Raw genomic sequence first — 18261 nt, forward strand, 5'->3', positions numbered from 1 at the left:
TAAAATGCCACTTCACCAATCTTAAAAAGGCTTTCACCCAACAAGGACACTCCTCCAAAGAGATAAATTGCACGTTTGAAAGAGCCACCTGGGTACCACATGAAGAATTGCTGCAATATGAAAGAAACCCTCCCCCCCCCGCAAATCGCACACTGCTGGTTATGACATACCACCCCTCCCTCAAACCCATATGGAAAATCCTTAAACAATTGCAACTCATACTAGAAAGAGACCCTGTTCTTAGAGACATCTTCCCAGAACCACCCATCCTAGCCTTCAAACAAGCACCGAATTTTACTAACCTCATCACTAGAAGCAAACTTTTCCTAAGGCCCAGAACACACCGAATGGATCCAGACCATGCCATGACAAGAAATGTAAAACCTGCCAACACATCTCTACCACCCCTACAATTACTGCACCCCATAACATAGCCATCACCATTCCTGCATCTTACAGCTGCACCTCCAGAAATGTAATACATCTTATCCAATGCACCAAATGCCCTGATGGAAAATACAGAGGAGGGACCAAACAACAGCTGCGCACCAGAATGAGCACACACTGGAAATCTATCAAAGACAGGAATACCCAATTACCTGTGGGGGCACATTTCTCACAAGAAAACCACTCTCTCTCCAATCTCACAGTTCTAATCCTCAAAGTGAATTTATAGAACGCTTCTCAAAGACGAGCCTATGAGCTTCACTTCATCAACCTTCTAGATACAAAAAATCATAGACTAAATATAGATATTGGATTTATGATGCATTATAACCTGCCTGCCATCTGACTCCCCAGGTACCTCTCCATTGTTTAACTGCTACATTCATCCCCCTTCTGCCCCCCACCCAGCCTGTCTCTCACCCACTGACTTCTCAATTTACATCTTCACTGACTGCCTGTCTTGCATGCATACCATCCCAAGTCTCTGGCTTCTTTACCATTCATTCCATCCAGGAAAATAACACACCAACTGCAGAGGCTTCCTCAGACTGACAAAGGGTTTTTAAATCTGAAAGCTTGCTAGAAATTTTTTTTCCAGCTATTTAAGTTGGTCTAATAAAAGATATCAGATTCATCCAAAGAACCATAAATGATAGTGTAAATTCAAGAGCAAAGTAGAATAATTTGCATAGATGTGGTGTGTATGCAAACTAAGTGAAACTGACATAAGCATGGCAAGAGACTGGGAAGAGATGAGCAGAGTGTTCCATGAGATAAGTAAGAAGCAGTTACAAATGAAGCAGTCCTCTTGCCCTTAATAGGGAAAGTTCTGTTGACTTCAGTAAAGGAGTTATATTGCTTATGTTGGGGTCTAAGTTTAGTCCTCTCAGAATCCCAAGTATAGTATGTTATAAATTATACTGCTAAAGCTATGGATAGACATGCAGTTGAAGCACTCTGAATCCTACTCCAATTTATGGTGCTTCCAACTCAGGGAGCCTCAGTGCTATACAGATATGCTGCCCTAACCATGCCCCCAGCTGGAGCAGGACTTCAGAGTTGCCACAGTGGCATGCAGCAGTGGTAGTCTTCAGCCATGAGGCCCAACAGGGAGTTGCTTGGTTCTCTGGCATCCCGCAGTGCTCTGCTTCCCCTTATCAAGGGAACCGGTGGGGGAAGGGTGGGGTAGACAGCCAGTCAGCCATCTTGTGTCCATTCAGTTATCATTGGGACCCTCTGGAACCTGAATGACAGGCAAAGAATTCTTCCCTCCTGCTCCTTAGCTGGAGAACAGCCATCTCTGCGTGCTTTTCAGCCATTGTTTTCACTAGGCTCTGGTCTTAAGCTAAGCACAGACAGTCAAAAAGCCCAAGGCTGAATTGATTTAGTCTTTGCAGGTTAGTCTAAAATGCAGAGATTAAGCTTTGAAACAACTGGACAGACACACACTTGTGATTCAGGAAGTGCAGCCATATGCCTGCAGTGGCTCAGGCCAGAAGCTGGGGGGTGCTACAGCACAGCTCTCTGGTAGGTAGCCAGCATGGACTGTGTGTTCGTTTCCTCTTCATGCTGCCCCCAAGGTCTGTGGGATTTCCAGTCCAGAATCACAGCAACTGGACTCTGCAGTGTTGTTTATCACTTCCTCTTCCTGCTTCCAGGTGCCTCTGGGATTTATAGTCTACAGTCACAGCCAGCAGTAAGTTTTTAGCAGGGCAGCTCTGTACTTGGGGAAAGGAAAGTTTAACCCCATTTCTTGGCCCCAGACCCCAGCTAGGGTTTGTTAGGGGGGTAGGGGGCAGGGCAGTCCCTCCCTCCCCACCCCCCAAACCCTTCTCTGTTGGAGTAGACAGCCCAGCCCAGCCCAGCCCAGCCCAGGGCTGGAAAGCATGCTGGGATGCTGGGGGATTGTGATTTAACTTGAACCAGGAAAGGGCCTGGGACAGAAGTTAAACCTGGTTGAATGTAGTGTCATACTTATCTGAAACCAGTTTCAGCCATTTTGAAACTGGTTTATATGCACTAAAATTCTGTTCTGTTACAGGTTTAAACCAGTTTCTGATTACGTAAATTCATTTATGTGTAACTTCTATCCCTAGGCTTGAGGACTAAAGTCTGAAAAGAATGAAGGGTTTCCTGCTCTCCCACCAGGGGGTAGGAGAGTGGGGGTTTTTTGCTACAAAATGTAGCAACTACAGGATGCCAGAGGAGCAAGCCATCCTCCATGGAGTGTACAGATGTTTCAGGAAGATCTTGTTGCAGGAAGAGAAAAGATGTTCCTCTTCCTTTTTTATTTTAATTTTTTTTGAGGATCATTTTTTAAGTGCTTCTTTGGCCATGAATATCTGTATGCTCATTGTCTGGAGCACTTCACCTGTTATGTCTGTTTGGGCCTGATACTCTTTTTCCTTACACTGGCCTCAGCCTAGACCACATTAAGTGCCCCCTTGGAGTCTTCTTTTATTCGCTGCAAGACAAAGAATGGTGATAAGAAGAACCTTCCAGAAGGTCAGTTGAACATAAGTTGATGCAGTGTGGCATTCCTGAGACTACAGAAAGACCCAGTTGCTCTGAGAGCTGTGAACTCCCTCACCCCATGAACTCATTTAGATGTTAACTTGCAGATTCACTGAATTCTAAAATGTCTGCTTACTACTTCAGTTGTCTACTTACTGCAGGCCATTTTTATGGATGAAAGAGTGAAGACCCTAGGCAGGGTGCTAAGGTTTGATCTGGAGGAAAGAAAAGAGGAGATACACATGTATGCATGAAGGGGAAGGAAGAGAAAGAAAGGACAGAAATTTCAGTTATCGTAAAAGAGATCATTTTTTCTGATTGAATGAAGCTGTGTGATACAGGCAGACGCATATTGAAAGCAACGAGAGTTAAGATTTGGATTTTCAAAGGAATCTAAAAGAGTTGGGTGCCCATTTCTTACTATAATTCAGAAACTGAGTGGGGCAAAAATCAGGTTAAAATTTTAATTACGACACAAAGACCATGTTGCAGCATTGATATCTGTACAGACTTCTGCTGGACATGAATAGAAGACTTGTTGTGGACTGACTGAATACCCTGACTTACAGACCATAATTAAAAATGGGATTTCTTTCTTTCTGGAGAATAAGTTTGATATACTGCTCTAGAGGTACACACAGGAAGCTGTGAGACTGGCATCTGTATGGGGACACAGTTTGAATATCTTTTTTTAGAAAGGCCACTTTCATTCCACATTCCTTGTCTTTCTAATGCTTGAGGGAATTTATCTCTAATATTTGTTACATTTTGTCTGCATTCATATTATTTGTATGTGTACAGAATCTTGCCATCACCTGAAACGTCTTGCATGGGAAGCTGCCTGAATATCATACCATGTGCTTCAAAGCCAAAATTAACCAGGAGAGATTCATTCCCCTTGTTTTTTTTTGCAGAGTGCTGAAGTTTTGGCCTTTATCTTTCATATGGAGTAAACTCTCAACTTGCGAACAATTGGGGCACCGGTTAGAGCACCTCCAGGTCATCAGCAGTAACAGGAAGGCTCAAAACCAGCCACAGCTAATGAGGTATGCTGTTCTCTCTCTCTCTCTCTCTCTCTCTCTCTCTCCCTCTCCCTCTCTCTCCCTCTCCCTCTCCCTCTCTCTCTCTCTCTCTCTCTCTCTCTCTCTCTCTCTCTCACACACACACACACACACACACACACACACACACACACACACACACACACACACACACACACACACACACACACACACACACACACACACACACACACACACACACACACACACACACACACCTCTGACAGCTCACAGAGTTTGTGACCTCTGTCTCCTGCTGGAGCCTTCATCATCTGTGAACCAAACAATTTCTGCTCTAGCTGCCAAGAAACTCTCCCTTCCCTGGCTGTGGTTGTAATCTATTTGTTTTTCTGATACTAAAGGCCAGATTCTATTCCATTGATTAGGCACCATAAGCAGATTTAGATGCCTAAATAAAAACCCATTCCACCCAGCTCAAGTTCCTGAAAAACTGTTAAATCAAAAGGTGTGTGTTTCCTCAACCTCCTCACTGCTTTTTTTTGTGACTCAGTATTAAGGGTCAGATGATGGTGTTTTACAAGAGTAGATGCATTAATGGATCTTCAGTACCTTGAACAGAGTTGAATAGAATTGCACTTAGACACTTAAGTCCACTTATATGCTTGAAAAATGAAATAGGATCTGGTCCTAAGTCTGTTTTTATGAGATAGACATATAGTTTTACAGTGATCATATAGTTGTACAGGAATGTTTTTGGTCGAGGAAGAGATAAGAGTTTTTCTCTCATCATTTTGATTCTAATATAATCCTGATCCTTTCTCATCATACTTATGCTTTCTGAATTACTCTGGTGGGAACCGTGCAAGGGAGCACCAGCACGAAAACTCTCCCTGCCCCCTTTCTGCCATTCCTTCCACTCCAAATGCTGAAAAGAGATAATATGACCACTGTTAGGTGCACCCTTATTGATGTCTAACGCCATTATCAGTCTCAAGTGTGCTTATTGGCCCATGTGCATCGCTCTTAAAGCAGTGACATTACATTCTTTCAGCAGATGCAGACTAGGAATTAGTAGATGGGAAATTTCCATGGCAGGGCTTCCTAGTGTGGTCAGAGGTGGTGGAAACATAACCTTAGGAAACTGGATTGGGATGTGTTAACAGAGATGCACAAGGAAAGCTTGTACAGCATCTTCATATACTCTACCTGACTATAGCTAGTTCTGTAGGTCCTTTTATTCAATCACTGTGAAAGCAATCAGATGAGAAACAAAACTGAGGTCTTAGGACAGGTTCCACAAGGGTAGGAAGCTACTCCCTTACTCCAGTGTTTTGGAGGATCCTTCCTGAAGCGACTAAAGATGAGGAATTTTCAAAGCAACAGAGAAAAATATGTACACACAAAACCCACCCCACGTTGAGTAGAGGATGGAAAGGCAAAGATTTCAGAGATAGAGTTTGAATCACCTATGGCCAGCGCTTTGCAAATCCTAGAAATCCTAGACTTTCAAATTCTACAGTAATGGGCTTTCAAGGAATACTGAAAAATAGATTACCATATTTCAAAGTTTATTGAGTCAAGTTTTGAAGCCCAGTTTTTAACTCTTAAAATTCAACCTCGACTTATACACTGCATCACTGTCCCTTGTGAGCAGTGCTGGGCTCTGCATTCGGCTGTCGCAGCCCAGGCAGCGCTGCTCACAGGGGATGGGGCCACATCAGCTGAGTGCCAAGCCTGGCCCCATCCCCTATGAGCAGCGCTGTGGCATGTGTCCACCCTGCTAGTGCCCAGTCTGCAGTGAGGGTGCACAGGCACCAGTACAAGTCAACCCCATATTTCTGATCCAAAAAGTTAGGTTGACTTATACACTGGATCTATGAAATTTCTAACTTTTTGGATCAGAAAAATGGGATCGACTCATATACTGTGTCAATCTATAGACAGTGAAATACAGTAGTAGATTTTAAGGCCAGAAGTAATATTCTCATTGTATAGTGTGATTTTTCTGCCCAAGCCAGGCTGTGGAATTTTATTCAGAAATTCCTGCAATGAGGGGAAGTTTAGTTTATCTTATTCTGTAGGTAAAAATATTTAACCCAAGTATAAGCAGTTAAATGAAAGCATATCTTTTGAAAAGACCTCCAATCTGTATAACTGCTCCAAGTGAAAGCATTACATCACAAGTTAAATGCTTACATTCTGCCTATCTCATCCTTCCATAATGTCATTCCAGTTTTTCACACATGAACACACACACATACACAAAAAGACTATTACTATTATTTTTCAGTACTGTTGGCTCAGAAGACTGCTGCATTTGATCAAAGACTGCAGCATAGCAGTAACATATCAACAATCAAATCCCTCCCTATACCTTTGGTAAAGTGCCCTGGTATCCTTCATTGCTGAAAGGTGCTATGTAAATTTAGCTGGTGACTGTTGTTGCTGAAACAGTAAGCAGTCTTCTTCCTCTGCTCTGTCTTTGTTTCTCATTATCTGGAACACAGGAAAGCCAACATCTTTGTTTCTCTCCTCGCTGACGTGGCTCTGGGGATACTGCTGATGTCCTGGTTGTACAGAAAGAATCGGATTGGCCACCTTGCTGACACACTCATCCCAGTAGCTGATGTAAGTCTGGCTGGAACTGTTCATGAACAGAAAAGAAGCCCTGAGTAAAGTCACAAAAATCAGGTCTCCTCAAACTAATTAAGTCTTCAAATCAAATCAACTGAGACTAATCAGAGGAAGATAGGTCTCATCCTAGTATCCAATTAATATTAATTAGGTGCTTACTGGAAGGTATTTCCTCCTTACAGCATAGCAGTTATATCATGGGCACAATAAATAGCTATAAGGCTGGAGACTGAAGTCCTTATCGGGCTAGCTACTTTGAATATGGAGTTAAGAGGAAGTTTCCTCAAGTTGTTGTTTTTCTGGGGTGTCTAAAGAAAAGAATAAAAAAAAAGCCCAGTTAGGTTCCAGAAACCATTAGATTGATGAGAAAAAAAGTTTGAAGAGACAAGGCAGTTCTGCTCAGAAAGAACATTTTGTTGGTGAACTTGAAGGTGGTAACTTTCTAGGGTACATAAAACCAAAATCCTCTCAAAGACTCAGCATCTTAATGGCAAACTGGCAAAACTTACCATCTCTTGTGCTGCTGTTTTTCTGCCTCCATCACTCACACCCATATAGGCCCTAACTGCCTAGGATAAATTACCTAAAGAATCATAGAATCATAGAAGTCGGGTCAGAAGGGACCTTGTAGATCTTCAAGTCTGACCCCCTGCCTGGGTGGGAGAAAAACTGGACTCAAATGAGTCCAGCCAAGTAGGCATCAAGCCTCTTCTTAAAGACCCCCAGGGTAGGAGCCAGCACCACCTCCCTTGGAAGTTGGTTCCAACTCCTGGCTACCCTAACTGAAGTAGTTCTTGCGGATGTCTAATCTAAACCTACTCTCCAATAACTTGTGTCCGTTATTCCTTGTTATGCCAGGGGGCACTAGGGGAAACAGTGTCTCCCCCAAACCCTTCTGGTCCCCCCTAGTGAGTTTATAGACAACCACCAGGTCCCCCCTCAGCCTTCTCTTGTGAAGGCTGAACAGATTTAGGTCCTGCAGTCTTTCATTGTAGGGTCTGCCCTGTTCCCCGGATCATGCGGGTGGCCCTCCTCTGGATCCTCTCCACGTTGTCCACATCCCTCCTGAAGTGGGGCACACAGAACTGGACACAGTACTCCAGCTGTGGCCTGACCAACGTCGCATAGAGGGGGAGGATCACCTCCTTGGCCCTACTTGAGATGCACCTGTGGATGCATGACAAGGTCCGGTTAGCCCTGCCAACCGTGACCTCGCATTGTTGGCCCATGTTCATCTTGGAGTCAATAATGACTCCAAGATCCCTTTCTGCCTCCGTGCTCTCAAGAAGGGAGTTTCTCATTCTATAAGTGTGCTGCTGGTTTCTACTGCCCAAGTGCAGCACCCTGCACTTGTCAGTATTGAAACGCATCCTGTTTATGTTAGCTCACCCCTGTAACCTATCCAGGTCTTGCTGCAATCTTTCCCTCCCTACTAGCGTGCTCACCTCACCCCAAATTTTGGTATCATCATTGAATTTAAACAGGTTGTTTTTCACCCCATCGTCCAAATCGCTGATGAAGATGTTGAACAGCGCAGGCCCAAGGACTGAGCCCTGGGGGACTCTGCTGCCCGCTTCCCCCCAGGTCGAATATGATCTGTCCACAGCCACCCCCTGAGTACAACCCTTCAGCCAATCTGGAATCCATCTGACTGTGTAGGCATCAATGCCACAGTCGCCTAGTTTTTTAATGAGGATGGGGTGGGAGATGGTGTCAAAGGCCTTGCTGAAGTCTAGAAAGACTACATCCACGGAGACATCTGCATCCATTGCCTTTGTGACCTGATCATAAAAGGCAATCAGGTTGGTTTGACATAACCTGCCCCTAATGAAACCGTGCTGATTGCCGTCGAGCATCATCTCTGAAGCTGGCCCATCACAGATGTGCTCCTTGAGGATCTTCTCAAAGAGTTTCCCTAGGATTGAGGTAAGACTGACTGGCATATAGTTGCCTGGGTCCTCTCTCTTCCCTTTTTTGAAGATGGGGACCACGTTAGCTATCTTCCAATCATCTGGCACCTGGCCCGAGCACCACGAGTGCTCGTAAAGCTGTGCCAAGGGCCCTGCAATAACCCCAGCTAGCTCCCTCAACACCCTGGGGTGGAGAGCATCTGGACCTGCTGGTTTAAACACGTCCAGCCCCTCCAGAAGCTCTCTAACCTGATCCTCCCCAACCTGAGGTCTGGAAGCATTCCCCTCGAGTCCATTTTGCATCACAGCAGGGAAGTCGTGGTCCCTGAACAAGAAAACGGAGGTGAAGAATTGGTTAAAGAGGTCCGCTTTCTCCTCTGGTGCAACCACCAGCTTCCCCAGCATATTCTGCAAAAACAATCCTATCTTGTAACATCCTGGTTTTCTGATGTGTGGTATCTTATATTTTGAATGTAACTCAAATATATATAGGAATTGCAGTATAACCATAGTACCAAGGGCACAATAAATAATTCTGACCCTGGAGACTAGCTCACTTATCAACCGTCTCCTATGAAAGCTTATGTCTCTCAGAAGTTAAGTCTTTAATGTGCCATCCTGCCATGCCTTCAGTCCAGGAAACTTTATTAAGGAGTTAGCTCTTGTTTAACAATCCTTTCATCTAGAGCAGGGGTGCTCAGCCTCCAGCCAATGGGCCAGATTCTGCCTATGGTATCATGTCATCCAGCCCATGGAGCTCTTGCCGAGTCCCAATCTCAGCATGCAGGGATGGATGGGGATAGCACTGGACCCCAAGACCCAATTCCAGTGTGGAGAGCCTCCCAGGGGTAGTGCCAGGCCCCAGGTCCAATCCCAGTGGGTGGGAGGTAGTACCAAGCCCCCAGGATCCAATCCCAACGTGTGGAGGGTGGGAGGGGGTGGTGCCAGGTCCCCAGAGCCCAATCTCCAGTGTGTGGGGCAGGGAGGGCACAGTTCTGGACCTCATGGCTTGATCCTTGCACACAAGGTTTGATCCAGCCCATGGACCACCCCTGTGTGACTCATCTGGGCCATGGAGCCAAAAGCTTGAATGCCACTTATCTAAGGAATGCATACATATATAATTGTGTGTGAATGTGTATATGTATAAATTATTCTGTAAGAGCTCCACCTTCAGTAGGTAAAGAAGCACTTCATCATTTAGTGGTGTTTAGGGTTACCAAATTTCCAGTTCCAAAAATGAGGACACCTGTCAGGGGGACACCTCACTCCCTACCCACAGCTCCCTGGTCCTGCCAATAACTCTCATTCCCAATCTGCAGCCTCCTGTCCCTGCTGCTGCCCCTTGTTCCTGACCTGCAGACCTCTGGCCCTGTCTGTGCCCCTTGCTCCCAACCCACAGTCCCTCTCCTCCCCCGAGCCATGCTGGTGCCCCTTGCTCCTGACCTGCAGCCCCCTACTCCCCCCCCCAGCTCTGCCAGAGGGCACCCCCAACTGCCCCTGTCTTGACTGGTCCAAAGTGTGGTGGCTCCAATTTGCGTGGGCAGTGGTCAAGTGAGTCCAGCCCCAGCATGGGTGGGAGGGAAGAGGGGAGGCCTGTGGCACCCCCTGTCCTGAGCTGGGTCTCCTGTGCTTCCAGGCACCATCTCCTGGCCAGGCCGGCCTCACAAGCAAGGGCACTGATTCTGGTGCCACTGGCCCAGCCATGGAGCTCCCTGCTGCCCTCAAAGGGCCTCTATCCCTCCCCTGCTGGAGGGGCAGGTCCCAGCACTTGGACAGCTTCCCCCAGTGCCAGCAGGCACCTGCCCTCCCTCACACACCTATACCCTCCACACACCCCTGGTATGCATGCACATCCAGCCCCCTGGACAGTCCCCAAGCCCTGGCCCTCCAACCCCCGTCCCCAAAGATTTACCTGCATCCAGCTGCTGGGGCTGCTTCTATGACCCTGCCAGGATGCACGTGCACCTGCTGCCTCCATTCACCAGTGGAGTGGAGCAAAATCCTGAACCTTGGTTTAGATTTCAAAAAATCTCCCAGACGGAGATCACAGGGTCCAAAAAGAGGACATATCTGGGAAAACCCAAACGTATGGTAAATCCTAGTGGTGTTGTAGGAAACTGAAAAATACAGTACCATATTTTCTCACATAAACATGCACCTTTCTCCCCAAACCGGCTAGGAGAAATGTAAGTGCACATTATATGCAAAAATGTAGATCCCCATGCATCCAGAAACTTGGCTGTGGGGGAGAAGTAGTAGAATTAATTGTGATTAATGGCAATTAATACTGCCACCACTCTCCAGCTGCCAGATTTCCAGACCTGTGGGGAGCCCCCCAGGCCAGATGATGAGGCTCTGTGCACCAGCTCAAGGCAGTGCATGGAATCTGGCTGTGGTTGGACTGGCGCACTGAATTGGGCCTGCATGTGCCAAACTCGACACATGGCCCCAGATCCAACACATGGGATCAGATCCAGTGAACACCCTTAGACCCTGTGCACCGGATAAAATCAGTGCACAGGGTCTGGTTGCAGCCAGACTCAGTGCCCAGCCCTGGTTCCAGCATGCAGGGTCAGAGCCAGCACATGGCCCCTAAACCTGGTGAGCTGGATTGGGCCAGTGCATAGGGTCATGCCATGGCCAGACCTGATATGCAGCCCTTGATTGGAGCCAGCGCATAGCCCCAGACCCTGCACACTGTATTAGTTGGTAACCTTTTTTTTTTCTTCAAGCTGTCTGTAAAAACCAGGATGCATATTACATTCAGGAGCATGGTCTCTACAAGAAAATATAGTGACTGCAGCCAGATCTTGAGTTGCAACATTGAGGCTATGATGTTGTATCTCAATACGGGTGTGATCTGTCATTTTGATTCAGACATGTCAGCAGGTGATGGAGGTTTTGATAAAATTGTACAGTGTAACCCCCTTTTCCTTTGTGTCTGGGAAGGCGGAATGGCTCTTGCCATCTATGTCTTCATGGCTCTTCTCAGGAGTCTTCAGTTTGTATTTCCAGCTTCTAAATGGAAAGGTATTTTGTTGGCCTTATAGGGAATTCTAGCAATGATTTGTTTTCTCCTTCTCTTCTCTTCATTGGGAGAAACTTGCATCTCTCCTATTGCTGATCCATTTGCTCAGTTCTATAATCTAACACCATAATGGGAACCATGGGCGGCATTCCAGAGATCCTCTTTCTACACATTTTCCATGGGGCCCAGACACAGCAAGTAAAGTGTCTATTGTTCTCCTACCATGCAAGTTACACATAGCTGTGGTTGTGGATTAGCAGGGCTACTTACATAGTACTACTTTGCTGAGTCAGACTTTCAAGGGTTGCTTCAGTTTCAGTCATTTCTTTGGCCAGACTGGTGAGAAAAGGGAAGGAGGATGATTATAGTTAGAGTACATCTGTACCCTGCTAATGTATACTTAGACTGTAAGGTTAGTGTGAGGTATATCCTCCAAATCTTTTTTTAAATTATTCATCTGAAGTTTTTGAAACGTTCTGAAAATGTTTTTAGCTGGAAGATAATTTGTCTTCTAGTTCTGCCCTTAATTGGCCAGCTTTCTGAAATCTTATTTATTTGCAAGTTGTAGAGTAAGATGACTTCTGGCTAGGTTTCCACATGCACAGGTGGATTTGAAAAGCATTCCTTCTGCCCAGTGTCATCGGCAGATGGACTGTACTTGAAATGTGTTGGACCATATCACTTTTCCTGGATAGCCAGGCTGTAAGAATTTCTCATTCTTTCAATCATGCAGATAAATCATTCTCTCCCACCTGCAGGCTGTAATATCTGTTACTTCCTCCTGACCCTCTACGAAAGTAGTTTTTAATGCCTTTGAAACAGAGTGATATTCACTTCAATGAACTTTCCTAGCAATTTGACTTGCCCCTTGCTCTTCCAAGGTATTGCTCTGTGGGTATCTCCATGGGCAGATCTAGAATTTTGAAAAGGGGGGAGCAGACGGTGTGGTGCATCATGTTTTATAACTCAACACACATTTTTCTCCACATAAAAAGAAAATAGAAGCTTTACTAACATGCTAGAGGGCTAGGGATATATTATTCAGTTTAAAATTGAAGCAAGATATAAATATAACTTTATTGGAATGTGCATTCATTTGTTGTATCATACATTATGTATTAAAAATGCAACAAAGTAAGCAACAATAATACAAAGATGTTGTTTCTTTAGTCCTGTAGCCATTAGAATTAAATGTACATCTCTTTCAGATTCATAAAACAAAATCAAGCCTTCTTGAGCATTTTGACACTGTAGTCAATATTTCACAGAAGGTTATTTCCACACCTGAGTTAATGTTTGTAGCTAGAGTTAAAAACAGCTTTCAGGGTTGTATAATAAGAGCTACATTACCAGGAGCAGCTAAAAATAGTAGGATTGCAGAAAAAGAACAATTTAGTTAGTGGAATCTTAAGACCATTAAAAAAGGAGAAATGATTGTTAACAGTTGTGGAATGAATAATTTAGATAAAATCAGGTAGCTTATAATGAACCATGAAGTCAGGTGACTTCCTTACTGCTGCCTGAATAGAAATGCTGCTGCCACTTCCAGACAGTTGGTCTTAAACTTTGGGTAGACCAGGAATCAAGGAGGAGTGAAATTGCACCCCACCCCCTCCTGCCCTTGGATCCATCCCTGGGTATCTCCATCACTGTTTGTGCAACCTCATGCCACTTACAGCTTCTACGCACTGGTTTCGTACTATTTAGTCCATCTACTTACGAAGCATTAGATTGGGCCCATAATTCAATGGCAGCCTTTTCATTGACTTCAGTGGTCTTTGTATCAGACCTGAAGTGCACATAAAAGATGCAGGTCTGCACCATCCAGGGAAATGCCTCCCTGGTGAATTCAGCGCATGTGGTGCAAGCCAACATCATTTCATTCCCCAATTCAACAATAAAATCTCTTCATAGCCATTTTGCAGTGGGATTCTTTCTGCTGCTGCATCTCCATCTGGTACACATTATCCCCATCACTGAAACTTTCTCAGGCTGGAGGAAGTTTGCCACGTTTGATATAAGCTTTCATAATTCTTTGTATAATATGACTTTCTTCCCCCAGTGTTCTGTGCTATTCTAGTTCTGATATGTGCACCAGATCTGCTAATGGCATTGGCCTCTGGCTTCTTGCATTAGTATGTTGGAAAATAAAAATAAGATTCTTTAATCTCTTTTCTACAGTTCTTTGCTTTAGAAAAAAAATCACCTCAGTGTTATATCAAAAAGCTTTTAACTATGTGAGAAGGAGTGTGATGTTTTCCTTGCTGTCCCTTGATATTCACCTTCATAACAAGGCTCTCATTTCCCTTGCCTCTCTCTTCTGGAAGTGCCAACATGTTTTGCTACTCCTCTCCTCTTATGTATGCTATTTGGAATCTATCTGCATTAGACTTTACAGGACTTATCAAAACTTTCTTCCCTTTTCACAAGCCTTAGTTTTAGGACAAAACAATAACAGGTAAGTCATTTTCCAGTTGCCAACACTCCAAGCTCCACCTGCTTATGTGAGAATCAAGCTGTGTTCTGTCCCCATCATTCATCACCCCAGTGATAATGATCCTTAAATCAGCACTTAGCTGGCAATTGTTGCTGAGGCAAAAAGCCATCAGTGGCTCCAGCTCCCTCTTTCACAGCTTGACTGGCAGTGCTGTGCTGACTCTAATAACAAGTTGCTTTTGTCAGTAAATGGAGCAGATGTGATTCAGAGACACCTGGGGAGTAGCAGTGTGCAGAGTGAAGGGCCAGTTTTGGAGTCAGCTGTCAGAACATAGAGTGGTGAACACAAATAACCTTCCTTATGCATCTCATGTTTCCTACACTCTTTTCTACTCCCTTTGCTCAGCCCAAGTTTCCGTGATAGCAGCTCCTGATTCTGTCTTCTCACAACAAATCTACACTAAGTTCCTGGTGGCTGTGCCTTAAAGAGAAGCAAACCTAAGCCCCGGTGTTTTCTATGCAGTATTGTGGTTGTGAAAACTGGATCCCTCAATATCAGTTTTATACAAACCTCTAACCTCTATGCTCTGTGGGGAAGAGACCAGTTAATTATCTGTCACAGATCCTGTGCAGGGTATAACTCCACAAAGACTTCTGGAGCTATATTAGTGATAATTGGTTACACCCCAGGCCAGACATTTAAAATAACTTCCTTGAGAATTCACAAGCAAAACAAGGAGTGAAAGACATTATTTTGAAAATTGCTATTCTGGGGCTTCTATGAGGGTCAAGCATAGAAGCCTGAGCCCTGTTTATAGTAGGCATTGTACCAACATATATCTGGTAGACAATGCTTTTTGAGCAGCTCTGGTTTGCTCTGTGTTTCTTGAGATATCCCAAGGGGGGGCTTGTTGCCTCCACTGTCATTTTCTTTGATCTTGCATCCCCCAAAAAACCTCTAAGTATTGAGAAAAACAAATGGGCTGCAATTAAACGAGACACTGATTCCACTGTGATCTGATCTTAACCACTTCAGCTTCTCACTCTAGGTTGGTGATGTTCCCACAGCCCCTTAATGAAATGACTCCAATACAATGACACTGTAATTCACATTGTTTCCTCTATTAATGTGAAAAACATACAGTATTAATTACTACATCAAGAGAACTGGATTTTTAGGTCATCTCCTAAGTCTCTTTCTTCTTTCTGTTGATCAGTTCTAAAGCATCCATCAACAAAATAACCACAAAACAGTACATCATGGGGCCTAGCATTGAAAGACCTCTCCTTCAAAAGCAGCAACAACCAATGGTACCTTACAGGAGTGTTGCGCCTTAGTCAGAATATAACTATAAACTGTAGCCATAAAAGGGCTTCAGAAATATTCCATGCTGAAGACGACCTTGCTCAAAGACTGCCGTCAAACATTTAAATATTTAATTAAACTAAAAAATCCTTTTGCTAAACTACAGCTCTAACTCTTAAAATATTAAAGGAGATCTATTTATAAAGTATCTAGCACATGTCTGTCCACAACAAGGACAAAATTCACTGGTATAAGCCAGGCCTAGCTTGCATTAAGATATTTTAAGGGATGCAGGGGCAGAGAAAATCAATGTGACTATCCTATTGTGAAAGGAAATTTTTCTCATATTGAAAATGTAGCTTGGAACTGTGCCACTAAACTAAACATACTGTGTGTCTATTATGTGTAGAAAGTTATTTCACAAATGATCCCCCAACTGCTGATTAATAAATACAGATTTTTCTCTGATGCGTACATGTTTCTCTGGGCAGAGAATTTGTGACTTTAGCATTTATAGAAATGATGCATATGCATTAAGAAGAGAACAGACCCATCATCCATCAAGGTTGGGCCCCAAGTCTAGATTCTCCTCACATGTGAACTTCACAGTTACTCTGTGTGGGTGTTGGGGGTGTACCTGGTTTTTGCCTGTGTCTGGGTTTTTCAAAGAAGTCTAAGTGATTTGGGCACCTGACTCCCTCAGGCTTTGAAATTACTGACATCAAGGTGCTTTTTAGAAGAGATAATTAGCTGGCTAGGAAATCCTACATGGAGGCAAAGGACTTGTAATGTTTGCTGCAATGTAGTTAAGCAAAATCAGCCCTGTAGGTTGTGGATGACCTTGTCTGTTTACCTTGCCATACAACTAATGCACCTTGTCTCTGCTGTGCCTTTTACAATGGGATAGCTAACATGCATTAGTTATTTTATGGTAAAAAAAGTGTACCTTTTTGTTAATGAAGCTATAGCCTCCAGCTCCTTTTGAAAATCCAAGCTTATTTGCATACATTTTACTCAAAAAGTTACGTTTCCCTCTCACTCTTGAGTATTCGATCATCTGTGAAAATGTATCACTGCCTTCACTGAAAAGCACCCAGTTTGCTCTCCTACATTGCAAAGGTATTGTCAGAAGTGTCGTGTGTGATCTGATTTCTGACTCAGGAGAATTGGGCACCTGTGTGGTGTTTATCTAAAAGTTCTGAAAGGCGCTCTTCATCAAACTGCACATGGTGTTTCTAATATCGCTAATGTAGGGGTTTTTTGCACCCATGAGACAGTATTTTTCCTCAGAGATTGTACAGGAGTCATGAGAAAAGGCTTTTGCTGCATCTGAAGTGTTGCTCATGTACAGTATAACCACTTTGCACTCTCTAAGATTGTCATCTTGTGTTGGCAGCATGTCGCTAAAGAGCTCCAGGGCCTGCTGCAATGGCTAATGGGAGTGCCAGCAGGTTTAAAGATGAACCGAGCTTTGGACCAGGTGCTGGGACGGTTCTTTCTGTACCACATTCACCTTTGGATTAGTAAGTACAGTTGTTTAACCTTTCATCTTCCCTTTTCACAGCTCTCTCCCTAATGTCTTGTGTTGTCCTAGAAATCTGAGTCAAAGTGTGTCATTGCAAGGACATACTGGTTTGTGATTCTTTCTGATTGGGAACTCAGATCAAAATTGGGTTCCAGGTTCCACACAGGGAAGCTATGTGAAATAAGTAAAGTGCGTAGATTTGGTACTTGGCAAAAATTAAAAGGCACAGTGAAATTAATTAATTTGGCACCAGTAATGGCCTGTGCCCAAAAAAAGATTCCAGATCTTGCACTAGGCTTCTTCATCTTTGCCCTATAAAGGGTAGTTGGACAGGATGGGGTGGGGAATCTTATTTTTGGGCTTGAAATGCAGAATCCATCCTGTAGCTGACTTCAGCAAGTGGCCTTTTTAAACTTGTCATGAATGCATCTGTATCTTGAAATAGAATCTCGCTAGTGATAAAGAAATATGTGCATGTGAGAAATAGTCATGTAGGACAGGGCTTAGCAACTGTGACTGACTGGCTGTTAATGAATCAAGCACAGCCTTGTTTTTTGCTCCACCTTGAATAATGGTCAGAGAGGTTTCATGCTACTAAATATATTGCATAGACTTCATTATTTTGTAGCAACTGCTTTGTGATGGTTTCTGTTGGGGTAGGAGAGCTGGATGAAAGTATATCAGTAAGGATTAGCATGTGCCCGAAAAATTTATCCCAGTGGATAGCGAACAGAAAATCTAGCCAACAATGTCAGCCACATATGGGAGTAAGATGGCCACCTTTGCACAGGGTAAGCGGATGTCCTTAAGCCTCTCTACACCTGCTACACCAGAGGAAAGGGTATTAAGAGTTAAAAGAGTGGGAAGTGCCAGTCATTGTAATTGGAAGGTGGCAATCTAAAAGCACTTCCCATTTTTACTTTCATGTCATCTTGGCTTTGATCTCTGAAGCAACATTCTTGGAGGGACAGGGAGGGAGAGAGGCTGACTAGGCCATCAAGAATTTTCTCTCTCGAGGCTCCAGCAAGTGGTGAAATACCTCTTGTACAGTGTCATTCTTTCCAATTTCCACTAGGCTACATCCACCTGATGTCTCCCTTCATTGAGATGATCCTCTGGTATGTTGGCCTGTCAGCTTGTCTAGGCTTGACTGTGGCTCTTTCCATCCTCTCCGACATAATTGCACTCCTGACCTTCCATATCTACTGCTTCTATGTCTATGGAGCCAGGTGGGTGAATTTGATTTGTTTGCTTCATCAGATATGCCCATCCCCAAAATCATGTTGCACCCAGTTAGTCCTTGGTGTGATCCTATTGACTTTAACAGTCTTAAACCACAGATAAATTTGGCCAATTACATGATATTCAAATGACTGAGTCTGAATATACAGAGATATCTGCCAGAGCTATATGGGAACCCTATGGGATATTAACTG

At 44.1% G+C, this 18261-nt stretch overlaps 1 protein-coding gene across 5 annotated transcripts in view; it reads left to right on the top strand.

Annotated features, from left to right (window-relative positions):
• Nucleotides 1-18261, top strand: part of PIGQ (phosphatidylinositol glycan anchor biosynthesis class Q) — a 66056-nt gene that overhangs the window by 17013 nt on the left and 30782 nt on the right. For all 5 annotated transcript variants that reach the window (XR_016438675.1, XM_090023809.1, XM_090023808.1 and 2 more), the window contains 4 exons: nt 3876-4007; nt 6491-6611; nt 16697-16823; nt 17901-18054. Coding sequence is in view for 4 of the 5 variants with exons in the window: in XM_090023809.1 (XP_089879935.1) it covers nt 3876-4007; nt 6491-6611; nt 16697-16823; nt 17901-18054 (534 nt within the window). In the remaining variant the exon portion in view is untranslated. The remainder of the gene's footprint in view (nt 1-3875; nt 4008-6490; nt 6612-16696; nt 16824-17900; nt 18055-18261) is intronic.

This window comes from Crocodylus siamensis, chromosome 12, assembly GCF_052110815.1.
Source record: "Crocodylus siamensis isolate JL-2025a chromosome 12, ASM5211081v1, whole genome shotgun sequence".
Lineage (NCBI taxonomy): Eukaryota > Metazoa > Chordata > Crocodylia > Crocodylidae > Crocodylus > Crocodylus siamensis.